The sequence below is a fragment of the Aspergillus aculeatinus genome (genome assembly GCF_003184765.1).
Source record: "Aspergillus aculeatinus CBS 121060 unplaced genomic scaffold BO66scaffold_64, whole genome shotgun sequence".
Lineage (NCBI taxonomy): Eukaryota > Fungi > Ascomycota > Eurotiomycetes > Eurotiales > Aspergillaceae > Aspergillus > Aspergillus aculeatinus.
This window is the reverse complement of record NW_020291533.1, coordinates 16,547-38,050: the sequence shown is the minus strand read 5'-3', so window position 1 is coordinate 38,050 and position 21,504 is coordinate 16,547. Positions and strand designations below refer to the sequence as shown.

At 52.3% G+C, this 21,504-nt stretch overlaps 8 protein-coding genes across 8 annotated transcripts; 5 read left to right on the top strand and 3 right to left on the bottom strand.

Annotated features, from left to right (window-relative positions):
* Nucleotides 1-798: 798 nt before the first annotated feature.
* On the top strand, nt 799-3,342 carry BO66DRAFT_383519 (alpha-1,2-mannosidase family protein; the record flags this gene model as incomplete). Its single annotated transcript, XM_025646056.1, has 5 exons — nt 799-884; nt 970-1,515; nt 1,568-2,006; nt 2,062-2,828; nt 2,886-3,342. The coding sequence occupies 5 exons, from the start codon at nt 799-801 to the stop codon at nt 3,340-3,342; spliced, it is 2,295 nt and encodes a 764-aa protein (XP_025499199.1).
* A 724-nt stretch (nt 3,343-4,066) lies between these two features.
* Nucleotides 4,067-5,128, top strand: BO66DRAFT_211950 (uncharacterized protein). Its single transcript, XM_025642596.1, has one exon. It carries the CDS (start codon nt 4,200-4,202, stop codon nt 4,857-4,859), a length of 660 nt encoding a protein of 219 aa, XP_025499198.1. The 5' UTR covers nt 4,067-4,199; the 3' UTR covers nt 4,860-5,128.
* Nucleotides 5,129-5,840: 712 nt separating this feature from the next.
* Nucleotides 5,841-7,196, top strand: BO66DRAFT_211918 (uncharacterized protein). Its single transcript, XM_025642595.1, has 2 exons — nt 5,841-6,919; nt 6,993-7,196. Exon 1 carries the CDS (start codon nt 6,020-6,022, stop codon nt 6,914-6,916), a length of 897 nt encoding a protein of 298 aa, XP_025499197.1. The 5' UTR covers nt 5,841-6,019; the 3' UTR covers nt 6,917-6,919; nt 6,993-7,196.
* A 1,244-nt stretch (nt 7,197-8,440) lies between these two features.
* Nucleotides 8,441-10,275, top strand: rhgB (putative extracellular rhamnogalacturonase; the record flags this gene model as incomplete). The annotated part of the gene is made up of 4 exons (XM_025644187.1): nt 8,441-9,076; nt 9,130-9,168; nt 9,224-9,425; nt 9,491-10,275. 4 exons carry the CDS (start codon nt 8,441-8,443, stop codon nt 10,273-10,275), a joined length of 1,662 nt encoding a protein of 553 aa, XP_025499196.1.
* Nucleotides 10,276-10,966: 691 nt separating this feature from the next.
* On the top strand, nt 10,967-14,008 carry BO66DRAFT_395454 (1,4-alpha-glucan branching enzyme GLC3). The gene is made up of 8 exons (XM_025648222.1): nt 10,967-11,174; nt 11,248-11,372; nt 11,521-11,620; nt 11,688-11,800; nt 11,874-12,565; nt 12,619-12,954; nt 13,049-13,679; nt 13,786-14,008. The coding sequence occupies exons 1-8, from the start codon at nt 11,141-11,143 to the stop codon at nt 13,810-13,812; spliced, it is 2,058 nt and encodes a 685-aa protein (XP_025499195.1). The 5' UTR covers nt 10,967-11,140; the 3' UTR covers nt 13,813-14,008.
* Nucleotides 14,009-14,296: 288 nt separating this feature from the next.
* On the bottom strand, nt 14,297-16,876 carry BO66DRAFT_475037 (F1F0 ATP synthase subunit beta; the record flags this gene model as incomplete). Its single annotated transcript, XM_025653190.1, has 7 exons — nt 14,297-14,740; nt 14,800-15,649; nt 15,708-16,024; nt 16,165-16,207; nt 16,293-16,378; nt 16,543-16,709; nt 16,866-16,876. The coding sequence occupies 7 exons, from the start codon at nt 16,874-16,876 to the stop codon at nt 14,658-14,660; spliced, it is 1,557 nt and encodes a 518-aa protein (XP_025499194.1). The 3' UTR covers nt 14,297-14,657.
* Nucleotides 16,877-18,280: 1,404 nt separating this feature from the next.
* On the bottom strand, nt 18,281-19,848 carry BO66DRAFT_475036 (cytochrome c oxidase subunit IV family protein). The gene is made up of 3 exons (XM_025653189.1): nt 19,223-19,848; nt 18,932-19,125; nt 18,281-18,819 (listed from the first exon to the last, which is right to left on the bottom strand). Exons 1-3 carry the CDS (start codon nt 19,530-19,532, stop codon nt 18,730-18,732), a joined length of 594 nt encoding a protein of 197 aa, XP_025499193.1. The 5' UTR covers nt 19,533-19,848; the 3' UTR covers nt 18,281-18,729.
* A 161-nt stretch (nt 19,849-20,009) lies between these two features.
* BO66DRAFT_359022 (actin-binding ADF family protein) lies at nt 20,010-21,470 on the bottom strand. Its single transcript, XM_025644960.1, has 4 exons — nt 21,428-21,470; nt 20,832-21,307; nt 20,709-20,757; nt 20,010-20,639 (listed from the first exon to the last, which is right to left on the bottom strand). The coding sequence occupies exons 2-4, from the start codon at nt 21,254-21,256 to the stop codon at nt 20,499-20,501; spliced, it is 615 nt and encodes a 204-aa protein (XP_025499192.1). The 5' UTR covers nt 21,257-21,307; nt 21,428-21,470; the 3' UTR covers nt 20,010-20,498.
* Between the last annotated feature and the right edge of the window lie 34 nt (nt 21,471-21,504).

The window sequence follows — 21,504 nt, the reverse complement described above, 5'->3', positions numbered from 1 at the left end:
GCTCTCAATGATTGAATTCATTCATGTTTTGTTGCCCCCCCTTTCCATCCCTTGACAGGCAGGACGGCCATACCAGCACAGTTTACAACAAATACGCAGTGCTCAGGAATGTGTTCCTGAGGTTCTTTTTCTTTTCGGTCTAGTTTGCTATTGGCCACGATTGCCATTACACTTGCTTTCAATGATGTACTTTTGCAGTCTAGAAGCCTACCCGTGTGATGAGCTCACATTTCAGGGCCTACCGTCCACCTTTGCAAGCACCCGACAGACCATGGATGCATGATTATATCTATAGTGCATCAGTCCCTTGGTTTAGTCCCAATCTACTGTACCCCCTCCCTTCCCCACACGGACACTGGGATGTCCAGCTCCTGACCAGTGAATGGGACACTCTTTCAAGGGACAGACGAGAGGCGTATGCTGGTGACCGCAGCATGTGCTGAATTCCAATGCATTCAGTGGATTAAACCCCCCTCCCCCTATTAATCACATCATTAAGTACTTGACCATGATCGACACTTTCCTTCAAGGAACTCCAATCGTTACTGTCTATCCTGAATCTTTGCGTTCGATTCCCCGCTCTCGCGACTGTCTCTGATGTCAGTCTCTGTATCTTGACGAAGAGAGAGCTGGTCTGATGGACGACCAGAAAATCCGTTAGCTAGCTAGTACTATTACTAGCTGCGTCCACTCTTTTGTAGGATAAATTCTCGAGTCTTTCTCCCCCAAGTGGGCAAAGAAATTGAAGACCCAAGACGATATTGGTTGCCTGTCTGCCGCAGCTCAGTCACCTCAGCAATGGGTTGCTGGCACTCTCTTCTGATTTGGTCCGTGCTTGGACCAGTTGTGCGGTCTGCGAATCTGACTTCTCATGTAGATTTATTGTAAGTCGTTATAGCTCTCGTACTGACCCCGCGTCGAGAGTCAAACGGAAGGAAGGGGAAGACAGCTAATGGTGGTATATTCCAGTTTGGGCACGCAAAATGGCGGCAACGACTTCCCTGGCGCTGCGCGTCCTTTTGGTATGGTGAAACTGGGCCCTGACCTCTATGTCTCTGGGACAGACGCCTACTCCGGCTATCTGCCCAATGGCGAGTTCTCCGGGTTCAGTATGATGCACGAACAGGGCACAGGCGGTGCACCCAAGTACGGCACAGTCTCGCAGCTGCCGCTTACAGGGCACATCACCAACCCGCTCTCCAACATCACTGTGGGCCGTACAGGCACGGACAAAGCGGCGGTGGGTTATTACCAAGCTCAGACCTCCGAGGGGACGGTGGTGCAATTGAGCGCGTCCGCCCACGCGGGAATCTACCGTTATACCTTCCCTCTGGGCTCTATAGCAAACGTCCTCATTGATGTTTCGCATGTCTTGCCGTCCTATAGAGGGATGGGACTGAGTCAGGGCTATAAAGGCGGCAACATCACTGTCTTCCCGGACGGGCATTATGAAGGTCATGGTGTTTATGACAATGGCTGGAACCGTTCACCTGACTGGTCGATCTATTTCTGTATGTCCCCTCCTTTCTCCTTGCGTCGGAAGTCCTTGGAACAGCGCTCATAGAAGACCAGGTGGTTACTTCGATGCTGCTCCTGTCAGTAATCGAACCTATGTGGGGACGGATGCAGATGGCAGTTTTCGACAGAACAGTGGCTTTGCGTCGTCTAGCTCAGGCTCGACTCGCGTTGGGGCGGTGTACACATTCCAGGATACCTCTGTGACATCACGAGTAGGAATATCTTGGATCAGCACCGAACAGGCCTGCAGGAACGTCAATGATGAAATACCGGAAGACAAAGATTTCGTTTCTGTCGTCGCTGAAGCTCAAGAGGAATGGGAGTCCAAGGTCTTGTCCAAGGTGACAACCAGCAACACCAATGAAACAACTCTCAAGCTACTATATACATCGCTTTATTTCATGCACTTGATCCCAACTAACCAAACGGGCGAGAACCCTGGATGGTCGTCCTCGGAACCCTACTATCAGGACATATTCACATTTTGGGTGAGTATCTCCTTGAGTAGTCCGAGACAGAAGTGCATCGCTCACATGATTCAAGGATCTCTTCCGCTGCTCAACTGCCCTTATGCAAATTTTGCAGCCAACTGCCTACGAGGAGCAAATACGGTCACTTATCGATATCTGGCGCTTCGAAGGCTACATGCCGGACGCTCGCTCTTCCAATTATAACGGGCGCACTCAAGGAGGCTCCAATGCCGATAACATCCTTGCAGATGCTTATGTCAAAGGGGTACGTGGCGCGGTGAATTGGGAAGATGGATACAAGGCGATGGTCAAAGATGCGGAAGTGACGCCTGCCAATTCCCCGGTCGATCCCCAGGCTCCTGACTCCTCGACTAAGGAGGGTCGAGGTGCGTTACCGGACTGGCTCCGCTTAGGGTTCATCACACCCAGATACTCCCGATCGGTCACACGGGCAGTGGAATATTCCTGTAATGACTTTGGTCTATACCAGGTTGCCTCGGGGTTGGGGAAGGAGGAAGATGCGACGAAGTATCTGAACCGGTCGCGCAACTGGCGCAACCACTGGAATCCCGAGCAGACCTCGCTTGGGTTCTCTGGTTTCGTGGTTCCTCGCAATGAGACAGGTTTCATGGAGACCGATCCCTTGGGCGACAGTGGCTACTGGGGCGATCCTTATTATGAGGCCAGCAGCTGGGCATACTCTTTGAATGCCATCCATGATATGGAGAAGATGATTGAGTGGATGGGAGGGAATGAAACCGTACAGAAACGGCTTGACACCATGTTTACCGACGGGGCCAGTGGTTCCAGTGGTATCATTTTTGATCCAACGAACGAACCGTAAGTCCTTGTCCTCAGATCAAAATCACGGATGCGCAAACTGATTCACGTGCTTAGCATGTTCAATGTCCCCTACCTATATCATTATATCGGCCAACAAGATCTGTCCGTTGCACGGTCGCGCAGTGTCGCTAAATCGTACTATGGTACGAGTGCGTCAGGTCTTCCTGGAAATAGTGACGCGGGTGCTATGCAGACTTGGATACTATGGAACATGATTGGGCTGTACCCTATTACTGGGCAGTCGACTTTCTTGATCCATTCCCCTTGGTTTGAGTCCCTTACCATCGACCTTGGAGAGGGAAAGACATTGAGTGTCACTGCCACTGGCGGTGACGGCAATGGCGGAGGAGATATTTATGTGCAGTCGCTCAAGTTGAATGGGAAAGACTGGAAGAAGAACTGGTTGGCGTGGGAGGACATATTCGCTGAAGGTGGAACGCTGGACTTTGAACTTGGGCAGACGGCAAGTGGCTGGTTCACTGGCGAATTGCCCCCAAGTCCAGCTTCGTAAATACATCATAACTCTTTTCCATGAACATAGGAAGTAAGACACTTTTCTGATCGAATTGGGGCCACCCTGAGAGCTCTGTCAGTGGTACAGTTCGGACCATGATGAGGCTGCGGTCAACACCAGTAGTTCTCAACTCCGTCAGTAGACGTAGACGAAGGACTTGCCTAGAAAAGGGTAAAGCAGGACTTGCAGATATTTTTTTTTCTTAGTGTTATGGAGCAGAAATGATGACCCAGTGCGGACAATTGTAATTGTGTAGATCATCATCTCAATACGATCTGCCCCAGAGAAGCGCCCGGAAGTGCCAGGAGAAGGAAGAATGGTCGATCACCGCAGTTCCAGTTCTAGAAGATCGCCGCGTTTATCGGCAACTATTCGGGACTTCGGAAACCACCCCTTAACAGGGCTCCTGCACAAGCACAATCAGAATCGTAACTAAATTGCGGCGTACGAACCAAGTACACATCAGGAGGATGTTGGATCAAGTATGTCTCGTGGACTCATGAGTATTATAGAATCTGACGATTGTGACCAAATTCATCAAGCGGGAGGTGTAGGTTGACGGGGGAGCAGGCGCGAACTTGGAAGTGGTCTTCCCCGCCATAGAGCTTACAGCCCAGCCGACCCGGGGACCTACGGGTCCTTCCCAGCTCAGGCTCCAAGGCATGTACTGTACTGTACCTGGTTTAGCGCCTTCGAAACAAGCAACCTCACGCGCGATCACCTCCACTCCAGTCCACTTCAGTCCACTTCGGTCCACCCCAGTCCACTCCAGAGCAGATCACAATCCAATGCCTGGTCAATGACGCCTTTTGGCTCCCTGGAAAAACTATTCTATTGTTTACCCTTCCCCTGGGATGTGTTCAATTCTCAGAACCTGCAGTCCCTCCACGTGGTGCTACTCTTGCGCTTGTAACATGAAGAGCACTTTTGCCTTCCACCGTGCTCAACCTTCACCAACTCTATGTCAGTCCGTCTACAGTACAGCCATCCTGCTGGACCGGTTGACTACATCTTTGACTTATTGTCAGACAGCCACAGATCGAAAACACGCAACTGTTACTCACAACCGCATAGCGAATCACAATCGGCAGTTACTCAAGAGCGTTAGCGAGTATGAGCACATTGGTGTAATTCCGAGCACGACATCCCCGTTTTTACCCTTATCGGCAGCAGCTGCAACTCCAGCCACTTCCCAGGCCCTGTACTGTATTGATGTACTTGGTACTGCATGCTGCGGAAGGCGAAACCTTAATCACAGTAGCGGCATGCCACTAGCAAAGTCAATCGTCCTCGAGAGTCGAGCTGCATTTGCTGCCCTGGGGGGCTATATTTCCCTATTGTCGGGGTGTGGAGACCGCGGAGATGTTCGCAAGGACTACTGCCGAGCCGATCTTGTCTTTGGATTGGTTACTGAAACGCTGACAGGCAAGGTCGAGCAATTTGTAGACTATACGAGCACGATCCGTGGTTTCCTACCCTCGAGATCTCCACCTTCGTGGAGAAAGGGTTCTTAGGGACGGCTCAGCAGTTGCTAGAGACCTTCAGCTGGTTGAGAAACATGAATCGCAGGTAAGCGTCTCTCTTAATTGGATCTCTGAAAGAAGGCCCCTAGCTCCCCGGGTTCATTCATTCTCGGCGCATAGAATACTGCATCGTCGCTTCCATCGAGGAAAACGGTATACCAAATCTTGACTTGCTAGATGCAGATAGGTGCATACATGCCAGGATGATTACGAATGACCTTTTGGTTGTAGTCGCTCGATCCAGAAACATTTGTCGAGTTTGAATGGATTCTGTACTCTGGTCAGTTGCTCACATGTCCTAGGCAGTTTCGGCTTACTATCCGGCATCACCGCGCTTTAAGTTTCTAGCTCGAATCAAGAAAGGTATGCGTATCATTCAAGCCAGTAGTAGGTCAGCATCGCATCGGAAAAGCTCCTTTGATCCGAAAGTGTGGCTCTCAGCCACCGCGTGGGGGGACAGTAAACAAAGCGCAGATCACAATGGCAGTGGCGGGATTTGTTCCGAAGGCTGCATGCGATTTGAGTGAAGATCAGCGGACCTCGTGAACTGTGATGAATGAGCAATCGACTTTATTTCGTACCTTGCTTGATGCTCACGTATGTCGTGCGCTTTTCTAAAGCCCAAATTATGTTTCATCGCTAACCTCCAACACTGTGGTTGGAAGTCTTGAAATCATGACCATGCAAGCAAGATGCAGCCAACGCGGATCTTGATATGTCTTTACTTGACCGTACCTGATGATCACAGGTAAAGTTCAAACGGTGTAAACCCTGAGAGGATAAACAGACTATGATCATCATTATCCTATGCCAATCCGTCTCCACAACGAGGCAGCTCGTCAGCTTCATTCTCTCGCTCTCCTGAGCAGAAGCTACAGGTTAGGCAATTGCTGTCGATCCATCATCATCCTACACTCCTAAGCCCTCGTCAACACAGAATGTGAGCCAGCGACCTGGGATCATCTTTCTGCTCCAGCTTTGGTATATAAAGAAGGTCTTCACCACCCATCCTTCTCTATTCTTTTTCTCATCCAGCAGCGAATCATTCACTCCTTTTCGAAGTCCAACTTCCTGTCATTCCTTGTTAATACTTACTATACCTTAATCAACATACTTCCCTCTCTTATTTTCCTATCACGCAAATCATCACGATGAAGGCTGCTTTCCTCACTGTTCTCGCCGCTCTGGCCACTTCCACCATCGCCGCCCCTGCCGGCAGCTTGTCTGAGCTCACTCAGGTCACCAAGTCTATCTCCTCTTCCGGCTCTTCTGTCTCCAGCGGCGCCGTTGCTCCCTCTGGTGCTGCCGGCTCTGCTAGCGGCCATGTCGTTCAGGACTTGGGCGGCAATGTCAAGCAGATCCTCACCGTCACTGGACCTGATACCAAGCAGCTCCTCATCGAGTTGAGCCCTGATGTCACTGGTCTTCTCTCCAGCCTCGGCCTGCCCGGCGTCGGAGTCGCGGTTGGCAGCGTTGTTCAATCTGCTTCTAGCCTCGGTGACCTGCTGACCGACCTCGCTCAGCCCCTCGAGGGTCTGCTCACCGTTGTCGGTCAGGATGGCGGTGTTCTTCTCATTCAGCTCGACCCCTCCGTCACCGCTCTTGTCTCCGGTCTCGGCCTGCCTGGTGTCGGTACCCCAGTCGGAACTGTTGTCGGTACTCTGGGTCAGAACCTGAAGCGCTCCAACGGTGAGATTGTTCAGGATCTTGCCCCCCAGGTCAAGAACGTCCTTGAGGTCACCGGCCCTAACGCCAAGCGCCTCCTCGTCCAGCTTAGCCCCTCTGTCGCTTCCCTCGTCGCCAATCTCGGTCTCCCCAGTGTTGGCACCTCGGTTGGCAGCATTGTCAAGACCGCTGGCAGCATCGGTGACCTTCTCAAGGACCTCAGCACCCCCGTCGAGCAGCTCCTCACCGTTGTTGGTCAGGATGGCTCCTATCTCCTCATTCAGCTGTCTCCTGAAGTTACTGGCCTCGTCAGCAGCCTCGGACTTCCTGGTGTTGGCACCTCGGTCGGCACTGTTGTCGGCACTGTTGGTGACAACCTGTAAATGGTGAGTGGTGCTGGTTCTGCAAGTATGGGAAAAGGAATTTGAACGAGACTAAGGGATTTCTTGCTCGTTCCAGGGGACCATGCTTGGTGGACGCCGCGCCGATATTCGACCTGTTCCAGATACCCTTTCTCTTTTCGATAACGTCGGTGTGATGGCCCGATGGGTAAGCGACCATGTATAGCAACGAACAAGCTACAGTGTATCTATCTCATTCTGGTGTATCTATGCGATCCCGCCGGGGGTGTCGGTTTTGCATATATTGGGAGAAACCCCAGACTATATAGATTTAATCTAATTTTTACGAGTTACTGTGATTCCCACCGATTTTCGCCGAGTCTATCCCACAATTCACTGCGTATCCTAGCCACATCGGCGATCTGTTTCAGGGAATTGAGACGGACGTCTGAACGATGGAGCTCGACAGCCCTAAGGAGGTTTGACCACTTCGGCTGGCCGGAAGCGGAATGATGGACTACGGGACAGACACGGAATATCCGTCCTCCGCGATCCTCTATGTCATTAAATGATCAGTGATGAGTGATTAGGAGAGTAAGTTATGACAAGCAGTTCGGCCCCTGAGCAATGCCCAGCCTCCAATGGCCTCCAGGGGAATAGGCGTGGAGATTGTTGTTGGGGTAGGGCTAAGTGGCCCTGGTGTTTCAGGTGAGCGGGCCATCCATTCATCGACCACTTCAATTCTGGTGAGAAGAAAGATTGAAACTTGCTAGTAGGAGTTCTTCCCGCCGACTTCGGCACCTTCCCTTTCCAACTCTCATCTCTCTCATCTCTCATCGTTTCACTACCATTCCTACTCTTTCCACGTCTTGTTATACCTTCTTATTTACATAGTGACTGAAAACGTTCAATACGCTCAAAAGTCGGAGATTCCAGTGCTCTGAACTCTTTAACTCCTTATCTAAAGACAATCCGAAGCTCACGCCACGCTGATTTAGCCGATGTCAACCCGCGCCCATCAGGGGGGGACTTAATCTATTTGAGTCAGGGTCCAGAGCCTGCTCACCATACTCCAAATCCAGGACCTGGCTCTCCATAGTGGCTCCGCGAACTCCATCGCACCAAGTGTATGACCGACGCTGATGGTTTTAAGTTGGGCCAGGTTTTGCCTAGTTGGGCAAGCTGCCCCGTTGTGTGCTGTCAAGAATAGCATTACTCGATCAATGGGGGAGTAGCCTATCGACTAAGGACAACCGAGACGTCTCCTGTTCCTTGGTTTCCACTCTCCACGCGGCTCAAGACTTCAAAGAAGAATTCTAAGCGGCTGCAAGGCGGTTAGCTCAAACGGCAAACCGCTGTCGGCAAATGGCCGCTACGATGGAATGCTTTTCTGATATAAAGAGTCAGGCAAAGGCTCGCTGACGTGGACTCGGTGACCCATACTCTCATTTTCCTTTCTTTTCATGTACACTCTTTGACAGACGTCTCTACTACACTCTTTTCTGTGTTAATTCTTTGTTTCTCTCGTTCATTTTCGCTTCTTCATCACCAAATCGGCACGGCATCATGCTTGTCGACAAACTCTCTCTTTTTGCCGCCGTGGGCCTGGCGCCCCTTCTCGCTGCTGCGCAGTTGAGCGGTTCTGTTGGACCATTGACCTCGGCCAGTACCAAGGCTGCCACCAAAACCTGTAATGTTCTCGATTACGGAGCCAAGGCGGACAAATCCACCGACCTGGGCACTCCCTTGGCCTCTGCCTTTGCCGACTGCAAGACGGGCGGATTGGTCTATATCCCCGAGGGTGACTATGCGATGTCCACCTGGGTCAAGTTGGCCGGAGGTTCAGCCTGGGCCTTGCAGCTGGACGGTACCATTTACCGTGACAGCACGGAGGGCGGAAACATGATCATGATCGAGCACACCAGCGACTTCGAGCTCTTCAGCAGCAACTCTAAGGGGGCCATCCAGGGTCTGGGCTACGAGCTACACAAGGATGACAACTACTCCGGCCCTCGCCTGCTGCGCGTGTGGGATACTACGGATTTCTCGGTTCACGATATCATTCTGGTCGATTCGCCTGCTTTCCACTTCTCGATCGACACTTGCACCAATGGTGAAGTCTACAACATGGCCATTCGTGGTGGTAACCACGGTGGTCTTGATGGCATTGACGTGTGGAGTGACAACATCTGGATCCACGATGTGAGGATATCTTCAAGTCTTGCAATCTGACCGAGGCTAACAGCATCACATAGATCGAAGTGACGAACAAGGATGAGTGCGTTACGATCAAGGTAGGACTCTGTGTTCCGAACCCTATCAAAGATGAAATCCTGACGAGACCTGCAGAGCCCGGCACACAACATCCTGGTCGAGAACATCTACTGCAACTGGAGTGGTGGCTGCGGCATGGGCTCCTTCGGAACCGATACCAACGTCACCGATATCACCTACCGTAACATCTACACCTGGAACTCGAACAACATGATGTTGATCAAGAGCAACGGTGGAAGTGGATTCATTGAGAACGTTGTCCTTGAGAACTTCATTGGTATGTATTTAGACACTGCCTCATTGACTACGAAGACGAGTGTTGACCATCATTTCACTTATTAGGTCACGGTAACGCCTACTCCCTTGATATCGACAGTGCGTGGGCCAGTATGAGCACTGTGGAGGGCGATGGAATTCAGATGAGCAACTTCACGATCAAGAACTGGAAGGGCACTGAAGAATACGGTCTGACCCGTGGACCCATCAAGATGATCTGCCCTACCGGTGCTCCTTGCTACGACATCACCATTGAGGATTTCGCCATGTGGACTGAGAAGGGCAGCGTGCAGTGGTACTCCTGCCAGAGTGCCTATGGATCTGGATTCTGTCTGAAGGACAGTGACGACCACGCCGCTTATTCCGCCTCTACCACCACTGTGAGCTCTGCTCCCTCGGGCTACTCCGCCACCACGATGGCTGCCGATCTGACTGCGGCCTTCGACACCACCCTTTCTATTCCGATCCCTACCATTCCCACTTCCTTTTACCCCGGCGCTACTCCCTACAGCGCCCTGATGTCCTTGTCCTCTTCTGGCGCTAGCCACGGTACCCCTGCGACCAGCGCAGCTCGTGCTACTAGCTCGGCTGCTAGCTCGGCTACCAGCGTTGTGAAGTCTTCTTCTTCTTCGTCGTCGTCGTCGTCGTCGTCCTCCACCTCTGAGTACGTTGCGGCCACCAGTGCTGCTGAGTTCGTTGCCACCACCTCTGTGAGCAGCGCTCAGGAACAGATTACCAGTGCCCCCAGCTCGTCTAGCTCGTCTAGCAAGCACCACCAGGGAGGTCAGTGGCAGCAGGGGCAGGGATGGGGCGAGTCCCAGGAAGAGGAAGTGGGTGGCTGCAACGCTTAGGATGTTAGATTGATTTCCAACTCTGCTGTGAAATGAGATTAGCAGCCTGGTTGCACAGCGACTGTCTCCCAAAAATGACAGGCAGGGAGAATTTGCAATAGACCAGTGTTCTCTACAAGCCTGTCCTACTGAGAATAATGTAATATATAGCATAAAACAAATCCAATGAATTGTCTTGCGATCCTTTTCGGTGCGTGCTGCTGCATGCGGGAAGTGGTTCCAGCCGGTGCCTGGATGTAACCTTATCGCCCCTGAGCTTGGACATGGACATGGACCTGGACCTGGACCTGGACCTTGACACCAGTTGAGATCACCACATTTGAGAAATTATACTGCATCCAGCACATACATTGATTGATATGGGCTTGATGATTATCCCAGGATAGAGCCTTTATTTCCATGCCTAGGAAATTGAAAATTATCTTCGCTGCCGACCGAGGGGAAATTGAGGGGAAAGTGGCAGGCTTACAGCAAGCGGGGGTGATGTCACCCGCAACTCCGAAGCAGGAATGAATCCCGCACTAGACTCGTATAGTACAGATGGGGGAGCTTTGGCCTCGACCGTCCTTGAGATTGTTTGCTGCTGCTGCTGCTGCTGCTGCTGCTGCCACCCCCGCATGTGCTCTTGGAGCTACCTTACCCTTCTCAACGCTCAACCTAACTTATCCTCTTTCGCCTCCCCCTCCCACCCCCCCCCTCTCTCTCTCTTCCTTGTCTTTTGTCTTTTTTTCCTTTTCTTCTCATCACTGACTCCCCATTCGATCTAAACTTTTCCAAAAGTGCTGGACGTTGTTGTTCGTTGCGCTTTACTTCAATTCGGTTTCTGCCTCCGATCCGAAGTATCACGTCTCTCTAACCTGTCTAAATGGCTTCGGATTCAGCACCCGCAGATGGCACCGGTGAGTGAGACTTTCCCCCCATAACCCCCAGAACCTGAAGCTTGCTGATCATCGTTCATCACTTCTGATTCAGGTGTCATCCAACTCGACCCATGGCTCGAGCCGCACCGCGACGCTCTCAAACGTAGATTCGAGTTTGTGGAGCATTGGGTCAAAACGATCAATGACCACGAGGGGGGCTTAGAAAAGTTCAGCAGGGTACTTACTTGATTTTATTTTCTCTACCAAACACCATACCCCGCGAGCTGATCGCGGGTCCGATCGAACTTATCTTGCCTTATCTACTAATAATCCCGAATCATCCCGCATTCCACTGACAAAAAACCATCGGGTTGAAAACCGATAGGGCTATGAGAAATTCGGCCTTAATGTCGCCGAGAACGGGGATGTTATTTACAGGGAATGGGCCCCGGGGGCCGTTGAAGCCCAATTAGTTGGCGAGTTCAGTACGTCTCTGTGTTATTTCCTTGAAGTCAATGGAGCGAATTACTGAACAAAGGGGCCGCTGGGCAGACAATTGGGACATCAAGGCGAATCCGATGAAGCAGAATGACTTTGGCGTTTGGGAGGTCACAGTACCAGCTAAAGATGGGGCTCCAGCCATTCCGCATGACAGTAAGATCAAGGTGCGGCTGAACCAAGACGAGACCCCCGGCTGGTGGTGTTATTGCACGATAAGGCTGATTTCTCTCGTCGCAGATCACGATGGTCACACGCGGTGGGGAGCGAATCTACCGTATACCCGCCTGGATCAAGCGCGTCGTACAAGATCTGAGCGTTTCCCCGACCTACGAGTCGGTGTTCTGGAACCCTCCCGAGGCCGAGCGGTATCACTTCAAGCACCAGCGTCCGACAAAGCCCGAGAGTCTGCGGATCTACGAGGCACACGTCGGCATCTCCTCCCCAGAGACCAAGGTGGCAACCTACAAGGAGTTCACCAAGAACATGCTGCCTCGGATCAAGTATCTGGGCTACAATGCCATCCAGCTCATGGCCATCATGGAGCACGCGTACTACGCCAGCTTCGGGTACCAGGTCAACAGCTTCTTCGCGGCAAGCAGTCGCTACGGCCCGCCGGAAGACTTGAAAGAGCTGGTCGACACCGCGCACAGCCTGGGTCTCGTGGTGCTTCTGGATGTGGTGCACAGTCACGCTTCCAAGAACGTGATGGATGGCCTAAACATGTTCGACGGCACGGACCACCTATACTTCCACTCTGGAGGGAAAGGTCAGCATGAGCTGTGGGACAGTCGACTGTTCAATTACGGACACCATGAGGTGCTGCGCTTCCTCTTGAGTAACCTGCGGTTCTGGATGGAAGAATATGGCTTTGATGGATTCCGGTTCGATGGTGTTACCAGCATGCTGTACACGCATCACGGTATTGGAACGTGCGTCCACCCCCAACCACACCGTTCTCAATACAAGGACTAACTTGAAGAAGTGGTTTCTCTGGCGGTTATCACGAGTATTTTGGGCCCGCCGTCGACGACGAAGGTGTCATGTACTTGACTCTTGCTAACGAGATGCTCCACAACATCTACCCCAACTGCATCACGGTAGCCGAGGACGTATCTGGCATGCCAGCCTTGTGTCTACCTCACTCGTTGGGTGGAGTTGGCTTTGACTACCGTCTCGCCATGGCCATCCCCGACATGTACATCAAGCTCCTGAAGGAGAAGTCCGATGACCAATGGGATATCGGCAACCTGGCTTTCACCCTGACCAACCGCCGCCACGGCGAGAAAACTATTGCCTATGCTGAGAGCCACGACCAAGCGTGAGTCTGCCTCCATACCACTAAAGCACTTTTCATTCAACCTTCCCTTCCGCCCCCTCGAACAATTCAACTAATGCATCTGGCTCTAAACTAGTCTCGTTGGCGACAAGACCCTCATGATGTGGCTCTGCGACAAGGAGATGTACACGCACATGTCCATCCTCACCGAACTGACCCCGATCATCGAACGCGGGATGTCCCTGCACAAGCTGCTCCGCCTGGTCACCCACGCCCTGGGCGGCGAAGGGTATCTCAACTTCGAGGGCAACGAATTCGGCCACCCGGAGTGGCTCGACTTCCCCCGCGCGGGCAACAACAACTCGTTCTGGTACGCCCGCCGCCAGCTCAACCTGACCGAGGACCACCTCCTGCGCTACCAGTTCCTGAACGAGTTCGACCGCGCCATGCAGCTCACCGAGGACAAGTACGGCTGGCTGCACGCGCCGCAGGCGTACGTCAGCCTCAAGCACGAGGGCGACAAGGTCCTCGTCTTCGAACGCGCCGGCCTCCTCTGGATCTTCAACTTCCACCCCACGAACAGCTTCACCGACTACCGCGTCGGCGTCGAGCAAGCCGGCACCTACCGCATCGTGCTGGACAGCGACGACAAGGCCTTCGGCGGCTTCGGCCGCAACGACAAGGAGACGCGCTTCTTCACCACCGACTTCGAGTGGAATGGCCGTCGCAACTACCTGCAGGTTTATATCCCCACGCGGACCGCCTTGGTAAGCTTGCTCTTGCTCCTTTCCCCTTGCCCCATCCCCACCACCCCTCACTTCTTGACTTCCTGGTGTATTCTTGGATGCTAACAAGAAATCATTGACTGTACAGGTCCTCGCGCTGGAAGACACCCTCTAAGAGCCTGGTCCCACGTCCCAAGAGGGAACGTCCCCGGCAGGGCAGCTGGCACCCTCCGGATCTAATACCTACCTATCTATCCATCAATTTTCCTAGCGATTGACAAATTCTTTGTTTCTCGATTGTTTATTTTGTTAAGCTACCCGTGTTGATATAATAGCAAAGAAGCAAGCAATGCAATAAATAGACTGAAGTATGCCTTGTGCGGTTGTAGATGATTAAGTACTGTACCGAAGAGGGAGGAAGAGGGGGGGCTGCCGCGGCCAGCGGTATTGGAGACTTGTGAGGAAAGACTAAGTAATGGAGTCATGACCCAGGCTTCCCAATGGCATGTAGTGTCCCCACTCGGGTCACAGGTGGCGGGTAGTACGGAGTAGAAAGATGGGGTAAGGGATGGAGTAGCTCACGGCTGGGGTGTCTACTGTTATTAAATACGGAGTATGGAGAGAGAGACTGCAGCAAGAAGCTACGTGGCAGGAATTAAGCGTTACAGAGATGTCATTACCATGCTAACTACGAACTGACAGATAAGCCCAACAAAAGAAAAGAGTACAATTGTCTCAGCCCGGCGGGTATGAGGCTGATGGTGGTCATTTTAACTTACTTACATGAGCACGTAGTGTAACACAAGCCGGGAGGTCTCCATCCCGGCTCGGGGATGAGGGATTGCCTCCAAGTGCTCCTGCTTCCTTTATGAATCGTTGGACTTGATCAAAATCCTTTCTCTCATAACTCCCTTTTCTCAATTCGAGTACTGTACAGGCATCGATGGAAACCGGATCATGGAAGAAAGGTAGTCCATGTCTAACAAAAAAGGAAAAGGGCGCTTAAAAACAATATTACATTTAGGCCTTGTTCTCGAGCTCGGCCAAGATCTTCTCACCCTTGGCACGGGCAGACTCGAAGTCACCAACCATGTAGAAAGCAGCTGGAAAATTAGTCAGCAAGGATCTCATGATCAACACAGGAAACGAAGATTTGACTTACCCTCAGGAAGGTCATCACCCTCTCCGCTGATGATAGCCTTGAAACTGCGGATGGTGTCCTTGAGGTCGACCAGCTTACCCTCGATACCAGTGAAGACCTGGGCGACGGTGAAGGGCTGGGACAGGAAACGCTGGAGCTTACGGGCACGCTCGACGGTAAGCTTGTCAGCCTCAGACAGTTCGTCCATACCCAGAATGGCAATGATATCCTGGAGGGACTTGTACTCCTGGAGCATCTGCTGGACACGGGTGGCGGTGTCGTAGTGGTCCTGACCGACAATACGGGCGTCGAGCATACGGGACTTGGAGTCGAGAGGGTCGACGGCAGGGTAGATACCCAACTCAGAGATACCACGGGACAAGACAGTGGTGGCGTCCAAGTGAGCGAAGGTGGTGGCGGGGGCAGGGTCAGTCAAATCGTCAGCGGGCACGTAGACGGCCTGGACGGAGGTAATGGAACCCTTGGTGGTGGTGGTAATACGCTCCTGCATACCACCCATGTCGACGGCCAGGGTGGGCTGGTAACCGACGGCAGAGGGGATACGACCCAGAAGGGCAGACACCTCAGAACCGGCCTGGGTGAAACGGAAAATGTTGTCAATGAAGAGCAGCACATCCTGACCCTCCTCGTCACGGAAGTACTCGGCGATGGTCAGACCGGTAAGGGCGACACGGGCACGGGCACCCGGGGGCTCGTTCATCTGACCGAACACAAGGGCGACCTTGGATTCACCCTCGAGCTGAATGACACCAGTCTCCTGCATTTCGTGGTACAGATCGTTACCCTCACGAGTACGCTCACCGACACCAGTGAAGACGGAGTAACCACCGTGGGCCTTGGCGATGTTGTTCTGCAAGGTGGATTAGTCCATGTTCCCGGGCGAAATTCGAGGCCAGACAAGAACTTACGATCAACTCCTGAATGAAGACGGTCTTACCGACACCGGCACCACCGAAGAGACCGATCTTACCACCACGGGCGTAGGGGGCAAGGAGATCGACGACCTTGATACCAGTGACGAGAATCTCGGCAGTGGTGGACTGCTCAGTGAAGGCAGGAGCCTCAGTGTGGATGGGACGGAACTTGTCGGCCTTGATGGGACCACGCTCGTCAATGGGGTCACCAGTGACGTTGACGATACGGCCGAGAGTGCCAGGGCCGACGGGGATGGTGATGGGAGCACCAGTGTCACGGGCGGCAGCACCACGGGTCAGACCCTCGGTACCTGGGAACAGACGCGTTAGGGAACCAGCACGACAGATGTTGACACCGAGCCCACGCATTGGAAGGGATAACGACGAAGGAGGAGGTCGAGTATCGAAATCTTTCCACGGTGGCTGGTGGTGCAAGGTAGGTGAAGCTTACCGTCCATGGCAATAGTACGAACGACATTCTCACCCAAGTGTTGCTAATGCTGGGGTTAGCTATCAAAAGCTTTGATGTGATATATATGTCGAGCTGGCAAGTGGTAGTGGTGGTGGTGGTGGACATACAGCAACCTCAAGCACGAGCTTCTGGCCGTTGTTCTCGGTCTCAATGGCGTTGAGAATGGCGGGGAGCTTCTCGCCGTCGAACTTAACTGTAGTCGAGAGTCAGAGATTGAGTTCTTTGATGGCCATTGAGTCGTTTTTGATGGAATTGGGGATGGTATCGCGGTCGGAAAAGATTTTCGCGTAGCCGCCGGCAGGGTTTTTTATTTTTTTTTTTCGGCAGCGGGAAGGCAGGGAGCAAGTTGGAACATACCGTCAACGACGGCACCGATGACCTGGTGAATCTTGCCAACGGAGGAAGCCTCAGTGCTGGCCAGACGGGCAAGGGAGGGAAGACCGTTGGTCTTGGGCTGGAAAGCGCGACGGGCAACGGGGGTAGGCCGAGCAAAAGCAGCCCTCCCGAAGGTCCGGGCAAGACCGCTGTGGAAGAAGGAACAAGCCCAAGGTTAGTTCAAGGTTCTTTGATCATTGGGAAGGATGGAACAACAATAGGAAAAAGAAAAGTAATGGTGGGGGATGGGAGGAAGGTCTAAGCTGGGGGGGGTATGGACAGGGTCTGGAGTAGTAGTAGTATACCTCTTGAACATGATGATGGTGTTGAAGAGCGAAATGGGTATAGAGGGAGGTCAAAGGGGAGGATGGGGGAAAGGGAAAAGAGAGGGAGAAAGAGAGGAAAAGGGAAGGGAAGAGGTTGAGAGAGAGACAGAGAGGAGGTCAGGTTCAGTTGAGGTGGAACCCACGCTTGGCCGATTGTGTCCGGCTTAGCCTTTCCGGGGCGGTTTTGCCGACGATCCCGTGATGTACCGAGCAACGCGCTTTTGTGTGTGTTTTCTGGCCAGTTGTACAGTACAGTATGTACTGGACGGGTATTGTTACTTACCGGAGGTGCATCAATTACGCATGCATGCATGCATACAGAGTCGCAGACTGACTGGCTGCTGTGCAGACCAGCTGAGGTAGAGAGGGCAAGTAGCTCCGATGTATACTATACACAAAGGTACATGTATGAGAACATGTACCTTAAGTTACCTGGTCCATTCAGGCTAATCCAATCCATTTCCTCCTTCTCCTCTTTTCACTACCTTGACTCTCCGTACTAACTACCTAGTAACCATCCATGCTCATTGCTCTTCCCGTCCGTCCGAGTAGCCCAGCTGCGCACCTGGCAACCAAGAGCGAACCCAAACCGTGCCCTGAGTTGGGGTAACAATCCCAATCCATCGGGGGCAGTTTCGCACACAAAATGGGGGATCGGACTTGGCACCAGCCCGGATACTATCCATTAACTTACCAACTGGAACCCCGGCCAGCCCCCCCATCCCCCCCCCTCTTTCATTGCCCTTCAACGATGGATATATACTTCCTACTTTATGTTTAAATACCAATAAGCTTGATTCTGTTTTACAAACAAGTATTCTCAATTCTCTCATTGTCATCTACCACCTTCATTCATCTCATCCAACTTCCCAAAACCTCTCCCCTACATGTAGTTATGTACCTTGAAAAGCAAGTGGTTGCTCCGACAACATAACAAGACATGCACGCATCCATCCATCCATACAGCCAGAAAACAAGCGACGGTATCGGACATACCGCATCCGCAACGAAAAAAAAAAATCTGACGTGTTCCCGTGATTTCCCATTCCGGTTTTCTTCCTTTCAATTTCAACCCATCTCTGTCGCCCCAAGCTCCTCGGTCTAGCGGTGTCTCGAAAAGCAAGCTCGATCTTAAAATTGATACGACAACGACGGACACGTAGGGGAACAATTAAAGCTCGTGGTTTCCTAGCAACCTAGACCGATGGATGAGGCTGGGAAATCCAAAAAAAACTCAATTGCATGCAACCCGATAAAATATCGCTTAGCTTTGTACTCGTCCGTACCGGTCTTGTTGTAACAATGACGTTTCCAGTAGAGCCGCACATATTTTACATTACTGGGTACTAGGTAGGAGCTCAAAGCACCTACCAACCCAGCTAGTGGTAGGAGCCGTCTTCCCTCAAATCTGATATCGGGTTTCTTGGTTCACCTGTAGCCATTGAGTATACACATGTGGGAAAAAAAGCCCTTCCAATTTTATATAATATAACTTATTCGGCAATTGGACAACCTGATGGCACTTGCACAGGTACTGTACCTTAGACACAGAAAAACCAAAACTAAAAAGGAAAACCAAAAACCCCGATCTAAGGCTACAAAGGAGATACATTGATTATGGCACAGTACGAGGTACAGAGGGGTCTTTTTGGGCTTGACGTTTGACAAACAAAACATGTGCGAGAGCAGGTGTCCAAGCTGGATGGATGGTCACCCATCCGCCATGATCAGAGGGTGCGTATCGGAGCAGGCAGGAGTCGGGTTAACCATCAATCAAGCCAACGCTGCCGCCTGCAACTCGTCCAATCGTTCTACCTTCAATCCCGAGGATTTGTCCGGGAATTTATTGCTTCTCAGCGGGAGGGCTCTGGACGAAGCCCTTGCCCTCATAACCCTCGGAGCTGATGCCGTAGATGGGGTTGATCTTCTCGCGCTGTTGGGTGGAAAAAACCAGATCAGTAATTGTTCGTATAGATCAGGGATCCCTCCTTTCGAAGAAGAAAAGGGGGGTACAAAGGAGCGCAGAATGCATATGAGGGACTTACGAGAGCGTATTCGTTGCTAGCCTCCTGCCACTCCTTGCTCATGGTCTTGGGGAGGGGCTTGGCGAAGTAGTGGACGGCGTAGAAGAGACCGACGCCAATGGAGCAGTACTGGAGGACCTTGACGAAGATTCTGAAGGCCTCACCCTTGGGGGGCAGAGTGCGGGGACCGTGGTTACCGAAAGAGATGAAGTAGGCTATATTGTGGGGAAGAACAGAACCCGTCAGCAAAATTCTGTCTGCGCCAGCCAGCAACCAGAAAAATGCCATCTCAGGCGGACTGAGAGAACATACCAGCCTTCTTCTCCTGGAGGGTCAACTGGTGCCAGTCAGCCTGCATGCGGTCTCTGAGCTGCATCCACAGGTCGGCCTGCTCCTGGGGGGGCATGGCCTCCCAGCGCTTCTCGATACCGGCGAGTGTGGGATTCGAGATGGCATGCTCGGAAGCGGCGCGGGTCTGCTGGGAAGCAATGGTCTGCTTCTCAGCCTGGGGACGAGCGTTCAGGCAAGCCATTGGGCTCGAGGCCGTGCGGTAGGAGCGAATGGCAGCGGTGGGCATGGCCGAGCTGCGAGCAGCGGCCCGAGAGATGGACTGAGCGAACATTGTGTGCGATGGATGACGGGGCGTCTGGCGATCAATCAACGGTAAAAATCAACTCTCCAGGAGTAAGAGGAGCGATTCCTCGATAAAGGAGGATGGTGGACGTTGGGGGTGGTGGAGTGGAGGGGTGACGAAAGAGTCGCGATGGGGGGGGGACGAAGACGTTCGATGATCTGTGGTTTGAGGTGGAAAGTCGAGTATCCGGACAGGCTAGCTTAGTCCATTTTACCACCACTCTCATTGGCCTGTGACCAAAACCCGTCCCGACCGCCCGTCCGCCTTTGCCCGTCTGACTGAATCCCTCTTGTCCCCCAAGAACTAAGAACATCAGGCGATGTCCATGATATTGATAAGGGGTTTCACCCGTGATCATGATTGTTTTCTTGGCTTGGCGCTCTAGTGCAGGTTTATTCTACTGAATACTATGACTAGTAACGATACTCTTGTATCCTGGACTGTCGGAATTGAAGGGAACTCGGAATTCTATTTCTTCCGCACGCTCAAGAGAGCCGGTAGCTACGTCAGTCACATCCCTAACCTCAACAATATTACTTGACAACTTTACAACGCCATCGCAAGAGAAGGGAGAGAGCACGATCTTCGACTTTTGATGACCCGGATGTAATTCCGAGTGTTGACTTTACACCCACCGCGCCAGTCCTTCTCCATGCTGGCCAACAGTAACCTATTCTGTACACGCGAACGCTGAACAAACAAGCACGAATAATCCCTGCCCAGTCGGTGTCAACCCCACAAATTGCCGGAATCGCTGAAGATTATACGGTAACTATGTATAGGAAAAGAGAACAAAGCAGAGTCAGGTCGTAACAATCTCATATTGAACTAAGAGTGTGTCAGGAGACTCGGAGAGAACTGCTTCGTTCCTGGTTCCGCCGCGATTCGAGATGATGCGTTGCGATGCAACAACCAGCATAGTTACCCTGGTCCGGACCCAGCCGGCACCGTCATTTATTTACCAGCCTTGCCACCGCTGGCCTCGGCCAGGACGGTCTTCCACTCAATGTCGGACTTGTCGTCAGCGTGGATGGAGTTGTGGATGTTGAGGGCGTTCTTCAGGTTTTCACGGGTGCTGGCGTAAATCATGGACCACTAGGGAACCACCGTCAGTATTCGAAAGTCCGTCGGCCACCAGAAAACAGGTTACGATTGGAAACATACGAGAGTGGGAGCGTCGCTGGGGACCCAAGAGATGAAGATGATCTTGCTTCTGTATCGAGGGAAGAGAAAGTTAGCAAATCTATGCTTCGGCGGACCCGCAAGGAGCGCAGGCGATCATCATACCTCTTGCCCTCACCGCCGCCGAGCTCGTATTCCACATCGTAGACGGCGTAGCGGGGAGCGGGGTTACCCTTGCTGTCCTTAGCAGCTTCGAGCTTGCTGCGGAAGACCTCGTAGTCCTCGTCCTTGGAGGACTCGTCGATGACGACTTCCTTCTTGTTGTCGGCGATCTTGAAGATGATGAACTTGGTCTTGTCTGTCTTGGAGCCTCCGCTCATGCGGAAGTCGTTGAATGCATTGATGCACTCATCCGCGATGGAAACACTGTTTAGGCACGGCGATGTCAGCTTGGTCCCAGAGACACCGAGCTCCCCTCCACTCCCGACGGAGCCAAGTATCAACATACCCAGATGCGAGCTAGAAGATAGTGAAGGGATCAGCTTAGTTCGGATGATAGCCAACCAAGAGAAGAATGTACTGACCGACATGATAGATTATAGTTCTAGAGTTGAGATGGGGGAAGTGGGCTAGTGGATAACCTGCGCAAGCACGCGATGTCAGTTGGCCAGATTCCCCTATTTGTCCTCTTTCGTCACAGCACGGTCGGTGACTGCAGTAAGAAAGCACCGAGCTGAGGAGGAACTGAAAAGGCGACTTACCGAACACTGAAACAACCTACTAAGGTAATGTTCGAGAAAGGCGGAAGAAATTGGGAGAGAGAGGGTGAGGGGGGGGG

Coding starts and splice junctions, on each gene's coding strand:
- BO66DRAFT_211950 (XM_025642596.1), top strand. CDS start 4,200: ATGTGTTCAATTCTCAGAACCTGCAGTCCCTCCACGTGGTGCTACTCT.
- BO66DRAFT_211918 (XM_025642595.1), top strand. CDS start 6,020: ATGAAGGCTGCTTTCCTCACTGTTCTCGCCGCTCTGGCCACTTCCACC.
- BO66DRAFT_395454 (XM_025648222.1), top strand. CDS start 11,141: ATGGCTTCGGATTCAGCACCCGCAGATGGCACCG. Junction 11,801..11,873: donor CGCATGACAGTAAGATCAAG/GTGCGGCTGAAC, acceptor CTCTCGTCGCAG/ATCACGATGGTCACACGCGG. Junction 13,680..13,785: donor TCCCCACGCGGACCGCCTTG/GTAAGCTTGCTC, acceptor TTGACTGTACAG/GTCCTCGCGCTGGAAGACAC.
- BO66DRAFT_475036 (XM_025653189.1), bottom strand. CDS start 19,532: ATGTTCGCTCAGTCCATCTCTCGGGCCGCTGCTCGCAGCTCGGCCATG. Junction 19,126..19,222: donor CCTCCAGGAGAAGAAGGCTG/GTATGTTCTCTC, acceptor CCCACAATATAG/CCTACTTCATCTCTTTCGGT. Junction 18,820..18,931: donor CTAGCAACGAATACGCTCTC/GTAAGTCCCTCA, acceptor TCCACCCAACAG/CGCGAGAAGATCAACCCCAT.
- BO66DRAFT_359022 (XM_025644960.1), bottom strand. CDS start 21,256: ATGTCGGTCAGTACATTCTTCTCTTGGTTGGCTATCATCCGAACTAAG. Junction 20,758..20,831: donor GGCGGCGGTGAGGGCAAGAG/GTATGATGATCG, acceptor CCCTCGATACAG/AAGCAAGATCATCTTCATCT. Junction 20,640..20,708: donor CCAGCGACGCTCCCACTCTC/GTATGTTTCCAA, acceptor GTGGTTCCCTAG/TGGTCCATGATTTACGCCAG.